Source organism: Musca autumnalis, unplaced genomic scaffold (genome assembly GCF_047663935.1).
Source record: "Musca autumnalis isolate F117 unplaced genomic scaffold, ASM4766393v1 scaffold_3, whole genome shotgun sequence".
Taxonomy (NCBI): Eukaryota; Metazoa; Arthropoda; class Insecta; order Diptera; family Muscidae; genus Musca; species Musca autumnalis.
This window is the reverse complement of record NW_027411866.1, coordinates 215,625,635-215,639,329: the sequence shown is the minus strand read 5'-3', so window position 1 is coordinate 215,639,329 and position 13,695 is coordinate 215,625,635. Positions and strand designations below refer to the sequence as shown.

General features: G+C 35.6%; 1 protein-coding gene across 2 annotated transcripts in view; it reads right to left on the bottom strand.

Annotated features, from left to right (window-relative positions):
- Positions 1 to 3,218: 3,218 nt before the first annotated feature.
- LOC141398902 (uncharacterized) overlaps positions 3,219 to 13,695 on the bottom strand; it is a 28,885-nt gene continuing 18,408 nt past the window's right edge. The window contains exons 1-3 of one of the 2 annotated variants that reach the window (XM_073976690.1): positions 7,287 to 7,411; positions 6,912 to 7,159; positions 3,219 to 6,288 (exon numbers count right to left, since the gene is read on the bottom strand). In XM_073976690.1, the coding sequence (XP_073832791.1) occupies positions 3,343 to 6,288; positions 6,912 to 7,058 (3,093 nt within the window). In that variant the 5' untranslated portion in view covers positions 7,059 to 7,159; positions 7,287 to 7,411 and the 3' untranslated portion in view covers positions 3,219 to 3,342. Of the gene's footprint in view, positions 6,289 to 6,911; positions 7,160 to 7,286; positions 7,412 to 13,695 lie in introns of those variants that run through there. The other variant, XM_073976691.1, reaches the window with a different exon arrangement.

Genomic DNA, 13,695 nt, shown 5'->3' with positions numbered 1-13,695 from the left:
AATGGTACAGCCTGAAAACAAATCATAGACGTTAATTCTGTAGAGAATTTTCACAGCTACAACATTTTCTTTAGCTCCATTTCGATTGGACTTGCGGTTTCCAAGCAAAATCGTGAAAACCTAAAAAAACATCTAAAAATGTGAATTTTTACCGCGATTTATTTAAAAATCCCTACAGCGATTTTTTTCTTGTTTTTGGATTTTTTCTCATCTATCAACATTGCTGTTTCAGAATTCACAAAAACTTCCCCTGTGTAAGCGGTTTTCAGTAAAAGTTAGTTAAGGCGCACCCTTCATAACATTGTTTTATAAGGGGGCGATACAGTCAGTGCATTGCCCAATTTGAACTTCAATATCTCAAAAATGGTAAAATCTACGAAAATACAGTAAAGGTAAATCTTGTAGAGAATTTTCATAGCTACAACATTTTCTTCGGCCTTATTTTGAAAGGACTTGCGGATTCTAAGCAAAATCGTGAAAACCTAAACAACCCCTAAAAAATGTCAACTTGAATCACGATTTATTTAAAAAGCGCTCCGGCGATTTTTTTGTTTTTTCTCTTCTATGAACATTGTAGTTTCAGAATCCGCAAAAATTTGCCTGGTGTAAGCACCTTCCATTTAAATTTGCTTCAAGAGCACCATGTAATGGTGAGTTTTGAACTTTGGCATGTTTTGCAACTTTCTTCCCCCAAACCACAAATTTCAATATTTTAAGTGGCTTCCAAAATATAACTTTACATAAATTGGGTTTGGATTGTTTCAAATCCAGTCTTAGCTAGGTTCGTTTTTCCAACACTAAAGATGGGGTTTTGCACTTTGGTTTGTTTTGCAACTTAGTTGCCCCAGTTCATAGCTTCAAGTGTGCCCTTAAAAGGAATTCCATACTTCAAGTAGTTTCCAAAATATAACTCTGAACAAATTTAACTATCTAAGAAAAAAAACCAAGATTTTGTTAAAAATAAATTCTGGCCTGTTTTGAAGCCCTTGAAGAAGATATTCCCGGCAAGTTTATTTTGCGCTTTTGTTGCTTTAGTCGTAAGCTAAGAATACGCCTTTGACAAATGTTCAATATTTTAAGCGGCTTCCAAAATAAAACCTTGAATAAATTGGGGTTGGATTGTTTCAAATCCATTCTAAGCTAGGGTGGTTTTTTCCAACACTAAAGATGGGGTTTTGAACTATGGCTTGTTTTGCAACTTAGTTGCCCCAGTTCATAGCTTCAAGTGTGCCCTTAAAAGGAATTCCATACTTCAAGTAGTTTCCAAATTATAACTCTGAACAAATTTAACTATCTAAGAAAAAAAACCAAGATTTTGTTAAAATTAAATTCTGGCCAGTTTTGAAGCCCTTGAAGAAGATATTCCCAGCAAGTTTATTTTGCACTTTTGTTGCTTTAATCGATAGCTAAGAATATGCCTTTGACAAATGTTCAATATCTTGAGTGGCTTCCAAAATATAACCTTGAATAAATTTGGGTTTGGATTGTTTCAAATCCAGTCTTAGCTAGGTTCGTTTTTTCCAACACTAAAGAAGGGGTTTTGAACTTTGGCTTGTTTTGCAACTTAGTTGTCTCAGTTCATAGCTTCAAGTGTGCCCTTAAAAGGAATTCCATACTTCAAGTAGTTTCCAAATTATAACTCTGAACAAATTTAACTATCTAAGAAAAAAACTAAGATTTTGTTAAAAATAAATTTTGGCCAGTTTTGAAGCCCTTGAAGAAGATATTCCCAGCAAGTTTATTTTGCACTTTTGTTGCTTTAATCGATAGCTAAGAATATGCCTTTGACAAATGTTCAATATTATAAGTGGCTTCCAAAATATAACCCTGAATAAATTGGGGTTGTATTGTTTCAAATCCAGTCTAAGCTTTGATCGTTTTTTGCAACACTAAAGATAGGGTTTTGAACTTTGGCTTGTTTTGCAACTTAGTTGTCTCAGTTCATAGCTTCAAGTGTGCCCTTAAAAGGAATTCCATACTTCAAGTAGTTTCCAAATTATAACTCTGAACAAATTTAACTATCTAAGAAAAAAACTAAGATTTTGTTAAAAATAAATTTTGGCCAGTTTTGAAGCCCTTGAAGAAGATATTCCCAGCAAGTTTATTTTGCACTTTTGTTGCTTTAATCGATAGCTAAGAATATGCCTTTGACAAATGTTCAATATTATAAGTGGCTTCCAAAATATAACCCTGAATAAATTGGGGTTGTATTGTTTCAAATCCAGTCTAAGCTTTGATCGTTTTTTGCAACACTAAAGATAGGGTTTTGAACTTTGGCTTGTTTTGCAACTTAGTTGTCTCAGTTCATAGCTTCAAGTGTGCCCTTAAAAGGAATTCCATACTTCAAGTAGTTTCCAAATTATAACTCTGAACAAATTTAACTAAGAAAAAAAACCAAGATTTTGTTAAAATTAAATTCTGGCCAGTTTTGAAGCCCTTGAAGAAGATATTCCCGGCAAGTTTATTTTGCACTTTTGTTGCTTTAATCGATAGCTAAGAATATGCCATTAAGCCTACTTTGTCTTTGACACATGGGTAGTTTAGGTAGTTCCCAAAATATACCCTTAAAACAAATTAGATTTACTTTGAAAAAATCCAGTCTACGCTTTGGTCGTTTTTTTGCAACACTAATAGTGGTGTTTTGAACTTTGGCCTGTATTGCAATTTTGTTGGCCCAGTCCATAGCTACAAATATCCCCTTGAGCGAATCAATATCTTAATTAGTTTCAAAATTACACACTTTAACAAAAACAACATGAGTCTTGCACAAAAAAAAAAAAAACGCTAAAGCGATCCTCATTAAACTCTAATCCATACAAATCAAAAAAGGAGTTGAAGTTGAATCAAAAAACAAATAGAAAATAAAGGGAGATGCAATCGAATCTTACTAGAAAAATATTTGGCTGTATTACTTTGAGGTTAAACAAAATTTCCAATTTCAATTTAGATTTTTTTCCATTACGATCGGTAGGTACAACAAGGATAGCCTGTGGTAAGAATTTCAAATCGGTTTGAATTGAGCCCCTAAACTGGTATTGTTCCGCGAAACCCCACTACCTAAAAGGGGGCGAAGAATGACATTTTTAGGTAAAAAAAAAAATCTTGAAAAATCATAATGCAACTTAATTGATCATTCACATACATACATTTAAATTTGTTTTAATATCATCTTTTTTTAAAAAACCTTATTCATAAAAAAATATTTAATTTCTCTTTTTTTAAAAACTTTGTTGGATTTTCATAAATTTTTGTTTCACATTGAACTTGTTTTTTTTTTATGAATAAGGCACTATTTTGTGTTTGAGCAGTTTTGGTTTTTCTAAGTATTAGGATGATTTGTTATTATTGGGGGGTCACCACCGCCGGAGGTGTAAATTTTAATACAATTTCATCGCTTTTGGAGGAGTGTAACAGTCTTGTGTGTTCTTCCAAATCTGTTTGGTTTGAAAATAAATGCAAGCAATAAGAACATGGTAGATTGCCACCATTTGCACATTTCTTGACAGATGCTGAACTAGATTTCTCACTTTCATTGTTAATATCACTAACACTACCACTACTACTAGTACTACAATTACCACGACTACTCTTCAATTGTATAAGATCCTTAAGCCACAAGGGTATTGTTTCATGTGATGCTGGCGTTGCGGCTGTTGTTGTTGCCACATTGTCTTGATCTTTTGTGTTGGCAGGTAAATTATTTTCCTTATTTTCTTCATTAGATTTAGGCACTTCTTGTTCATGTAGTTGTTGTTGTTGTTGTCTGATATTCTTATCTCCATCAATAGTTTCCCTCCAATTGTAATTGACATCTGGCCGTATAGCAGCAGCTTCCTTATGCTGCTCGTCGTGGCTAATGACTTTGACAAATTTACGTTTTTGTTGATTTGTTAGTTTGTTGGACCTTGGGCATTGTTGCAAATGAGATTTGTCCAAATAGCTAGCATTGCAGTTATCACAATGCAGGAATTCATTTGAGTGTTCTTGTTGCATGTGCTTACTATATAACAGGAAACCTTTAAGGGATGCTGAACAATACCGGCATGTATAGCTTTGTAATTTGATTTGTTTGATGGGGGCTTTTACTTTGACAATTTTCAGTTGGGACAAATCTTTGCGTTTTCTTTTGCCGCCACCGGACAGTTTTGGTTTTTCAACATTATTTACAACTCCCACTGGTGCTGCGCCGGCATTGTTACTTTTTGGTTCCATTGACTTTTGTTTGGTTTTATTTTGAGACACTTCCTTAACATCCTTAGTCTTCTTTAGCTTTACTTGAACTTTAACATTTGTCGTTGAGGCTTTTTGTTTGCTTAACAATTTCGATTTATCTAAATTTTGAGATTTTTTAATGGGAGATTTTTTACAAGATTTTGAATCTTTTTGTTTTTGTAATTTAGTTTTGGTACTACTCTGCTTTGTACTTTCTAATTTTTGAACTAATTTGTCAATTTTGGATTTTGTTTTAAGCTTTTTCTCAGAGGTATTTTTCTTGGGAGGTTTTTCTTCGATTTTCTTTGAGGTATTCTTAAGGCCTTTTTCAAGAGATTTCTTCGGATTTTTGTCTTGTTTTTCCGATTTTTCTTCTTTCTTTGTTTCCTCTTTTGGTTTCTTCGTTTTATTATGCTTCTCCTTTAAATGCTTGACATGATTTGGATAGCCCACCACCACTTTTTGACATAGCTTACATTGGAAAAAGAACGATTTCCTTTTGGAAAATTGATAAATGCGTGCCAATTTGGCAACTTCTTGTTGTCGGGCAGCACTCCAACCGAATGACCCAACATGCACCACTTCTCTTAGATGGGGTTTGTATTGAGCCGAATCATGTTTCTCGAGGAAATGTCGACACAGAGCCACATATTGGGTACCCGTCCATTTACAATTGTTGAGAGGACATTTGAGTTCTTTCATTATGGGATCTTGTAGGGTTTTGGATTCGATGGGATGCTTTTTAATGATATGTTCCTTGTGATCCTTGTATATCTCATCAATTAGGCCACACAGCTGGCATTCGTAAAATGTCATCCGCTGCATATAACGCAGGCGTATGGTCATGGCGCTATCTTGGGCGCCTCGGGGTTTTTCTTTCAACACATTACCATTGTAACTGCGATGTTTACAACGCATATGATGGACCAAACGTTTTTCCTGGGTGAATGCTATCTTACATTGGGGACATTTGTGGCCATCATGTGTCACCTTGTGTACCCTCAGGCTTTCTTCATCTGGCAAACTAACGTCACACACATTACAGGTAAGGCTAAGGTTTTTGGTGGGACTGACTTGGGTTTTGGGATCCTGCTTAGGTTTTTTAGCTGGTGGCTCTTCACTTTCACTATCGCTGGAAACCAAACTCAGACTGGCCACTAAACGTAACTGTTTCTCGTCATAACTTTTACGTTTTTTCTTTTTCGCAGATGGTGGTTGTTCCAAGGCCGGTTCAACACGGCGAAAAACAATTTGCTCATCGTCGTCATCAACTTTCTTGGCAGCTTCGAGCGGCTCTTGTGATACAATACCATGATTGTTGTTAATGGTAGTCGTCGTCGAACTCTTTGTGGGTGTCACCAACAACTCATTGTTGTTGTTATTGTGTACTATTTGAAGTTTTGCCTGGGCAATAACAACATTTTCAGGGGATTGTTCCTGCACATTTGTGTCTTTTCCATCGTTATTATTATCCTTGGCTTGGGCATTACTATCCTCATCATCAAGATCTATTATGGCCACAATACGATGACCATGTTTATCAACAATATCCGGTGGCAATGATGGCCTCAATTCAGGTGTTGCAACTACGGAAGAAGTTGTGGGGCTACTTTCCCTCGACGTCAATGCCTCTAGTACTTTGGCATCATCACCCTCACTGCCACCAGTAGATTGTGGTGGTGTATATTGGGAATTGAAATGATTTATATATTGCTGTTGTTGTTGGTGGGGTTCTTTAAGATCAGTGCATGGCTTTGCTTGAGGCAGTAGTTGATGCCTTTGTTGATCGACTTTTTGCATGAACATATCATAAAGCATAACATCATCATCCACAATAACCGGTGTATCGGGTCGATTATTATTATCTATGGGCAAAGATGAGGAAGATGATGATGTTGGCAAAATATTGAGCGGCGTTGGCAGTGTGCTTGGTGGTGCAGTAGTGTCGACAACATCAACTTCAATGTCGCTGCTGTCACCTTTGTTATTTTCATCGTCCAAATGATGAAATATCTGTACACGAATATCACAATCTTTACAGATGTTGCCCAATGTTGTTGGCGTAGTCCTTAGAATCTGGAAAAAGAAACAGAAATACCTATTAGAGTGGATGACAATTGCAAGCTGTTGCGTTATTAGAAGCTCCACATGAATCGATTAATCGCCTGGGTTTACAATATTTCCCATTTTACAAGTTTTAAGTTCCAGTTTGGGGGCCCAACTCTTTCGAAGTTTAATGTTAATATCAACAGGAAAATTTATTTTCTCCAAAAAAAGGATATCGTTCCTGGCTATAGGTCTAGCTTAAGGTATTCTCATGTTGATAGATTCCCTGAATGTAATCAATTTTTTACTGAAATCAAATATATGGTTTATTTGGGGAAAAATCATCTCGATATACTGAGCATTACAACTACTAAATTGTTGGCATAAATAAATCAGCTAGTTTAAGTCAAGGCCGTTAGCAGGACGGTCTCATCCCATTGTTAATCCTATCAAACCCCTGTAGAACCAGCAAACTCTACTTAAGCCAACCATTCTCATTTGACTCATTAGCACAAGCATTGTAACTTCGCGCAAAAGACATAGAGTACCCTATATATTATCTTAAATTGCATATGTATTTGTGTGCGTACGTCTCCATATCCCAATCATGCAAAACTAATTGATTCATTCACATACAATTCAATTCTTCTTACCTTTTGTGAAACTTTATTATCGGCGGATCCTTGAATATCTTGTACCGCCACTCTTTGACGCTTGTTGAATTCCCTTAGTTGAGCTTTGGTAAATTTTAAATTCTTTTCGGTACGACAGATACGACATATTTTCCATGTTTTCCCCATTATTAATTGTTGCTTTGCTACGCGACGCGAGTGCGTGTGGGGTTTTGGTGTTTTATAAACTTTTCTTTTCGTTTTCTTTGGGTGATAATAATTTGATAACACTTTTTTCAAGCATTTACACAATTGCGTTTTTTATGCAAATAATAAGAATAAAATTAAAGTAAAGACAATAAAACACAACAGAAGAACCGACAAAATGATTATAGAAATCAATGTCTAGCGACTCACAAACTCAACGATACGATGATTGTTTATTTGTTGGTTGAGAAAAAAATGAAAACTGACAGTAGAAAAAGGCGGCACAAAAAGTCGGAAAAGTAGTGTTGAGAAATTTGGTACCATTTTTTGTACGTTCTCTGTGCTCTCACTTTGACAGCAATGGGAAATAATCGATATGGCAATACCGTTTGCACGAAATTCAATTAACAGCGTGTTTTTGTAAAAAGTTTTTGTCCATTCGTTCGTCGATTTCATGAGTAGTAGTAGTAGTAGTATTTATTGAGTCTTTTAAATTCTTTTACAATGATAATAGAGCGTATAATAATGTACGTATACTTAGAATTGTAATTGTTTTATTCTAAAGATCAGTAAAAAGTAAAAGCTACATGCTAGGGTAGAATCGACAACGAGTTATTTTAATCTCAGGTATAGTTTACAAACTCAAGGCTTGCTCCCGGCCTATGAAAACTTACGAACAGAGCAAAGTCTGTATAATTAACAATAAAACAATAACACTTAAAAACTAAATAACAAAAACGAGCTGTCTATACATTTATGTTGACAGAGAGAACAATGAAATTGCGTGTTTAATGTTTATACGATATTAACGTTTACTATTAAAACCGACAAGAAATTTAATTTTCTATTTTGAGATTATGCTAAATCACAGACATATTAAAAATTCATATTTTCCTCTATAAATAGTATAGATAATAAATGTTCCACCTACATAAGCCCTTAATATAAACTTAAGGGTACGAATGTGGTGGTGGCGAACCATTATGTTGTTCATCCTCTTCGGCTTCCTGGAGTGGATTTTAAGTAGAAAGGGGGCTTAGAGTAAGCAACTAGGTTTTCCTCTAATGGCTCGTTTAGAATGCCGACAGGTGACAGGTAGTCTACATCAGACCAACTTATGCCTCGTTCAGATTGAAATATTTCTTGCATTAGGCTGTTATCATGCCACTCCAAGTTTGAAACAAAACGCTTTTGTAAATTGAGGGCATACTGGCAAAGAGGCATTATATTCGCTGCTTTATAAACGAATGAGTTAGAATGTCTTTTCGTGGGATTAACGTAATTTTTATTGATACACTTTCGAAGAATATTTCTTTCAAGGACTTCCAAGTCATTTGCTACTGATGGTGAGATGGTGAACCATGATGAGAATCCATATGTTAGGGCCGATCTTATTACCACTTTATATAATAAAAGTTTTGTAGTTTGAGGCAGGTATGTATTATTGAATAAAAACGCGAAAGATCCCAGCAAACGCTTTGCTTTATCCATTAACCATCTAGCATGCATGTTGAATTTGAACAAATAGTTGAAATGTACTCCCAGATATTTAATTTCATGTGTGAAGGGTATTTCGACACCATCTAGGGTTAATTGTAATAGCTTGCTTTCTGGTACTACGTACCTCGCACATTTTCCAGATGGGTTCCTTATACATATCGCCTGCGATTTTCCAGCATTTATCTGTAAACCCCATTTTTTATAAAAATTATTTATGAGGCCAAGGTGTTGCGATGCTATATTCAAAGCTTGAGTTGGCGAGCTATCGTGGGCATAAATAATGCAGTCGTCAGCAAACAGCAAAGCTTTGGAAGATTGTGATAAATGCGGAAAATCATACATAAATATGTTGAAAAGTAGTGGGGCCAGCACACTGCCCTGTGGGACACCGCTTTTAACATCTCCTTGAGAAGACACACAGTTGTCAATTTGAGTTCTAAAAGTTCGATTCTCGAAAAAACTTTTAAAAAGCTTTATTAGAAAAGGATCAACTCCAAGTTCGACCAGTTTATAAAGAATTCCTTTGTTAGATGCGGAGTCAAACGCTTTCCTAATATCTAACGAAATAGCGACTGTGCTTATTTTTTGGCGTAGATTTTCAGTGATGTCGCTGTAAAACTTTAGTAGGGCATGTTGGGTCGAGTGGCCTCTTTTGAATCCAAACTGGTATTCTAATATGGGATCTATTAAAAACACATTCTCCAATTTCTCCTTTAATATGTGTTCAAACAATTTTCCAGTATTTGAGAGAAGGGAAATTGGTCGGAAATCATCTGGTACTATGCTGCTCATTTTTTTCCTAATTGGAAGTATTTTTGCTGATTTCCATGCACAAGGGAAATAGCCATTATTTATGCAATTGTTAAAAATAACAGTCAATAATTTGATGGACGCATTGGGAAGTTTTTTTAATATAAAATTGGAAACATTATCGAAGCCTGTTGATTTTTTGTTGTTGATCAAATTTATTATCTCCTTTATTTTTAGGCTGTCGATAAAATGGTATCTGTCGGGATTGTTTAACGAGTTAAATTCCTCACTGAAGGTGTATATATTGGAAGGTGTTGGTTCCAGTACCGATGCAACTCTGCTTTCAAGATCTGCTACTGGATTGGTTGGTAGCCGTTCTTGAAAAATTGAAGAATACACGCTACGAAAATGATCACAAATCAACCAGGGATCAGAAACTACCTGGTCATTGATTTGGATTTGGTTGCAAAATGATTGTTTATTTCTCCCGGCTATCTGAAAGACATCCCGAAATGCCTTGGGACCCGGTTTTATCAACTTCAGCTTATCATTGAATGCTTTGGCATACTCCATATTTATGGTTTCTTTTATTATTATTTTCAGCAACTGGATTTGCTTAGATAAAATGTTGTACTCCAAATTTGTCCTGTTCCCGGTGCGGTGAAACAATCTTTTTAGCTGATTTTGCCATCTCCGTTTTATTTTATAAAGATTCTTTGCATGATCCGATAGTAATAGTTGGTTATGTTTAAGCTCAACTTTTTGACAGTGGTTATCATGAGTTGTTGAAAGACTCGATGTAAAATCATTTAATATGGCATCAATTTCACTGTTTGCTAAATTCCTGTCAACTGGAGGCATGATACCTTCCGATGCAAAATCTAGATCCCTTTGGAAATTGGACCAATTTGTATTTTTGTAAGATGTAACAACGCGGGGACTTCTTATCGCTAAGTATAGCGAGTTTATATGTACATCTAATTTAAGTGGGTAATGGTCTGAAAAAGTGGGGAGACTGGATACACTAAAACTGCTGTTTATTAAACTGGCGCTTATTAGGAAATGGTCCAAGTACGACGATCCTCTGGGGAAAGACGGATTACTATCACATAAGCGAAATACCTCCATGGAATTATCATCCAACCATTTTCTTAGAACTTTTCCATTGCTATTATCCATGTTATCTCCCCAACTGGTATTTTTTGCGTTCAGGTCACCGCCCAATATGAACCCATCAAAGGTAGATATAGCTTGGAGCATATTATTTAAGCTATCAGAGAAAGATGTTGTAGGAGTGTTACATGACACATACAATGATCCAATTAAAAATGTTTTCCTTATGTTATCATAGATTGTGCTGATTTCAATGAATGTTTTGTGGAAATCAATATTAATGATGTTGATAAGTTTATATTGAATTGATTTTTTAATTAAAATTCCTACTCCCACAGCAGAGTGATCATAAATAAAATTGTATCCCTGGATATACACTTTCTTTTTGTTCAGGTGGCATTCCTGAATTAATCCAATATCTATTTTGTGCTGAAATAGCATGTGTTGTAGATCAATCTGACGACTCTTGTCAATCAGCGATTGCACGTTGAATGTAATAATTCTTAGGGACCTATGATCCATATTGAGTCCGAACTTTGTTCAAGATACGCAAAAACTCTTTTTTTGCTTCGTTTTTCGACATGGACTTAAATGCACCAAGGAACTGATCTATTTCCTGTTCAAGGGACATTTCTTCTGTATCAAGAAAATATGTTGAGAGCTTCAGAAACTCATCTACAATAGTTGGCTTCCTTTTTGGAGCCGGCTGTTGATCAAAAAGATCTGAAAATGTTTTCCCTGGTAGGCAATACGATGTTTTCAGGGTGGTTTTTACATTGCTTGTAGCTGTTTCTTTGATCTCACGAGCCTTATTTATGCGTTCTCTTCTATTTGCAAGATACTTCTTGTATGCTGCGCACCCTTTATAATTCGCGGGGTGGCCTTTTTCGCCGCAATTTACACAGAAGGGTTCTGATGTTTCAGTTTTAGATTGTTGACATTCACGGGGCCCGTGTTTCTGATCGCACTTGACGCAGTTATACTCGGAACCGCAATTTTTAGCTATATGGCCCCAGCGCTGACAACGATGGCATTGCGTTTCCGTATTCTTTTTATTAGGAAGCTCCCAGGTGATGTCATTTTTTAAAATGGTCTTTACATGTGAAACGTCTTTTAAAGACTTACCAGGTAACAGGGATACTAACACAAGGCCAGTATCTATATTTTTCTTTCTCGAGTATGACGTCGTGAAGTTTGTAACCTTGTCTATACAATTCGGCAACTCTTGATCCAGCGCCTTCTTAATAATATCCAAGTTAATGTGATGATAAAACCCACGTAATATCACCGACACTTGTCTCAACTCCTTAGGAGTAAAGGAGTATGCTCTTACTGGATTCCCATTGGCAGGTCTTTCCCGTAACATTTTCAGCATTTCTGCATGTACTGCTGGGTCCTCGAAATACAGTTTACTTTTGTATCGGTTTACATTTTTTACTTTGAAGTTAATCTTCGGTGTCTTTGATTCTAGTTGTTCTATTATACTTTTTATATTCGCGTCAAATAAAAAAATAGGTGGACATAATTTCTTCCTTCTTGGGGCAGGAGTTTCTTTATCGTTTGGATTTACTTTTTTCTTCCTAATGTCAATAGGATGAGGTAGTCGATTTCATGAACGAAGACACAATTTGGTTTTCATAGCGGTTGACGTTTGTATTCGTGTGACAAACAAATGAAAGCTTTTTATTTTCGTAATTTTTTTGGTTTTCGTAACAAAATCAGACGAACGAATACGTCAAAAATAAACGAATGGAAAAGACCCATCGTTTTGAATGAAAATTAAATAATTTGAGTAATAAATGGCATAAAACACACGAAAACTGGAAGGGAATGCAATTTTATTTATTTCCATAGAAGCACACGCGTATATATACATCCGTTTCTTCCATGGTTCAATTATTAGAAGGTTGGGCAGGTTCATGAAATTATAAAAAAACAACTCTGATGCCGGTTTGCTTATAACTTCAAAATGACTAATAACAAATGCAACAAGTTTTGTTTATTTGTCAATGTTTCTTTTGTTTTCATTTAATTTCAAATATTACTTTTTCATTTATTAAACAACCAAAATGTGTCTCATCGAAATAATGTTTTTAGACCTTCAGTATATGTGGACGAAATCCGTATCAGACAATTTGGAGTCGAGTTAGCCATGCCCGGACGTCTGTCTGTCTGGAGCGCACGATAACTCTCGAACGAATAGACTGATTCGGTCCAAAATTTGCCCAAACATAGATCAATCTTCAAATTGCGTCAAATCGATTTCTGGGTCACGTTGTATTCCCTATTATGACGGTACAGGAGCAAGTCCATACGTCCTAAGAAAATTGCACGAAAGCTGCAAAAAACTCCTACGGCCATCATGTGTAGTGGCTGGTGAGGACGACAACTCTCGAACCGAAAACTGCGTTGGTCCAAACTTAGCATATCATAACATTTCTAGTTTGAAGATGGTGCTCTAACGATCCACTACTTCCGGCCCCTCCCCCACAAAAGTTCACCATTTTAGTTTAAGAACAATTTACAATTTGTGTTCAGGATGGAGATAGACATATCCCGTTTCTATATTTTTTTGTTATTATATATTTTCATGTACTGCCCTGTTGATAATCGCAAATTCTTAGTCTCTTCCAATTTGTCCATTTGTTCCAGTTCAGGGAAAAATCTTCACCCACATATTAAGAGCCCAATTCGATCACAATGTTTCACTTCAAATCCTACATCATGATTAAAGAGCACCACACCAAAATTGCCGCGATAGTCTTCATCAACTACACCGCCACCAACGTCATAATGTCCTTAAGGGCCTAACCTGTACCTGGAGAAATCCATCCGTAAGATCCATCCATCTATCCATCAGTTCAAACGATCTGCAAAATATAAATCGGTTAAAAATAAAACAGAAAACAATGATTTGGCCTTACCAATCAACTAGGAATCATTGGCTTCTGTTATACTTCCAAGAAGTGTCCATTTCAGGCACAATAACATTTCTTGTGTGTTTTACTTTTTCTTTTTTATTTGATTTTGAATTACTTTATTTTGTCAACCTTGTTAAAAATCAATGTATACAAACAAACAACTTCAAAACTATTTTGACACAATAGGCGGACCACAAGAAAAAATTGTAATCAGCTGTTTGCTATGACCTACCTTGTAATGATTGTACCATGCGTTTCTTCATATTATCACAATTATTTTTGGACAAATTTGATTACAGTTTTTTCTTATTTTTTGTTTGTCATCTGTTTATCGG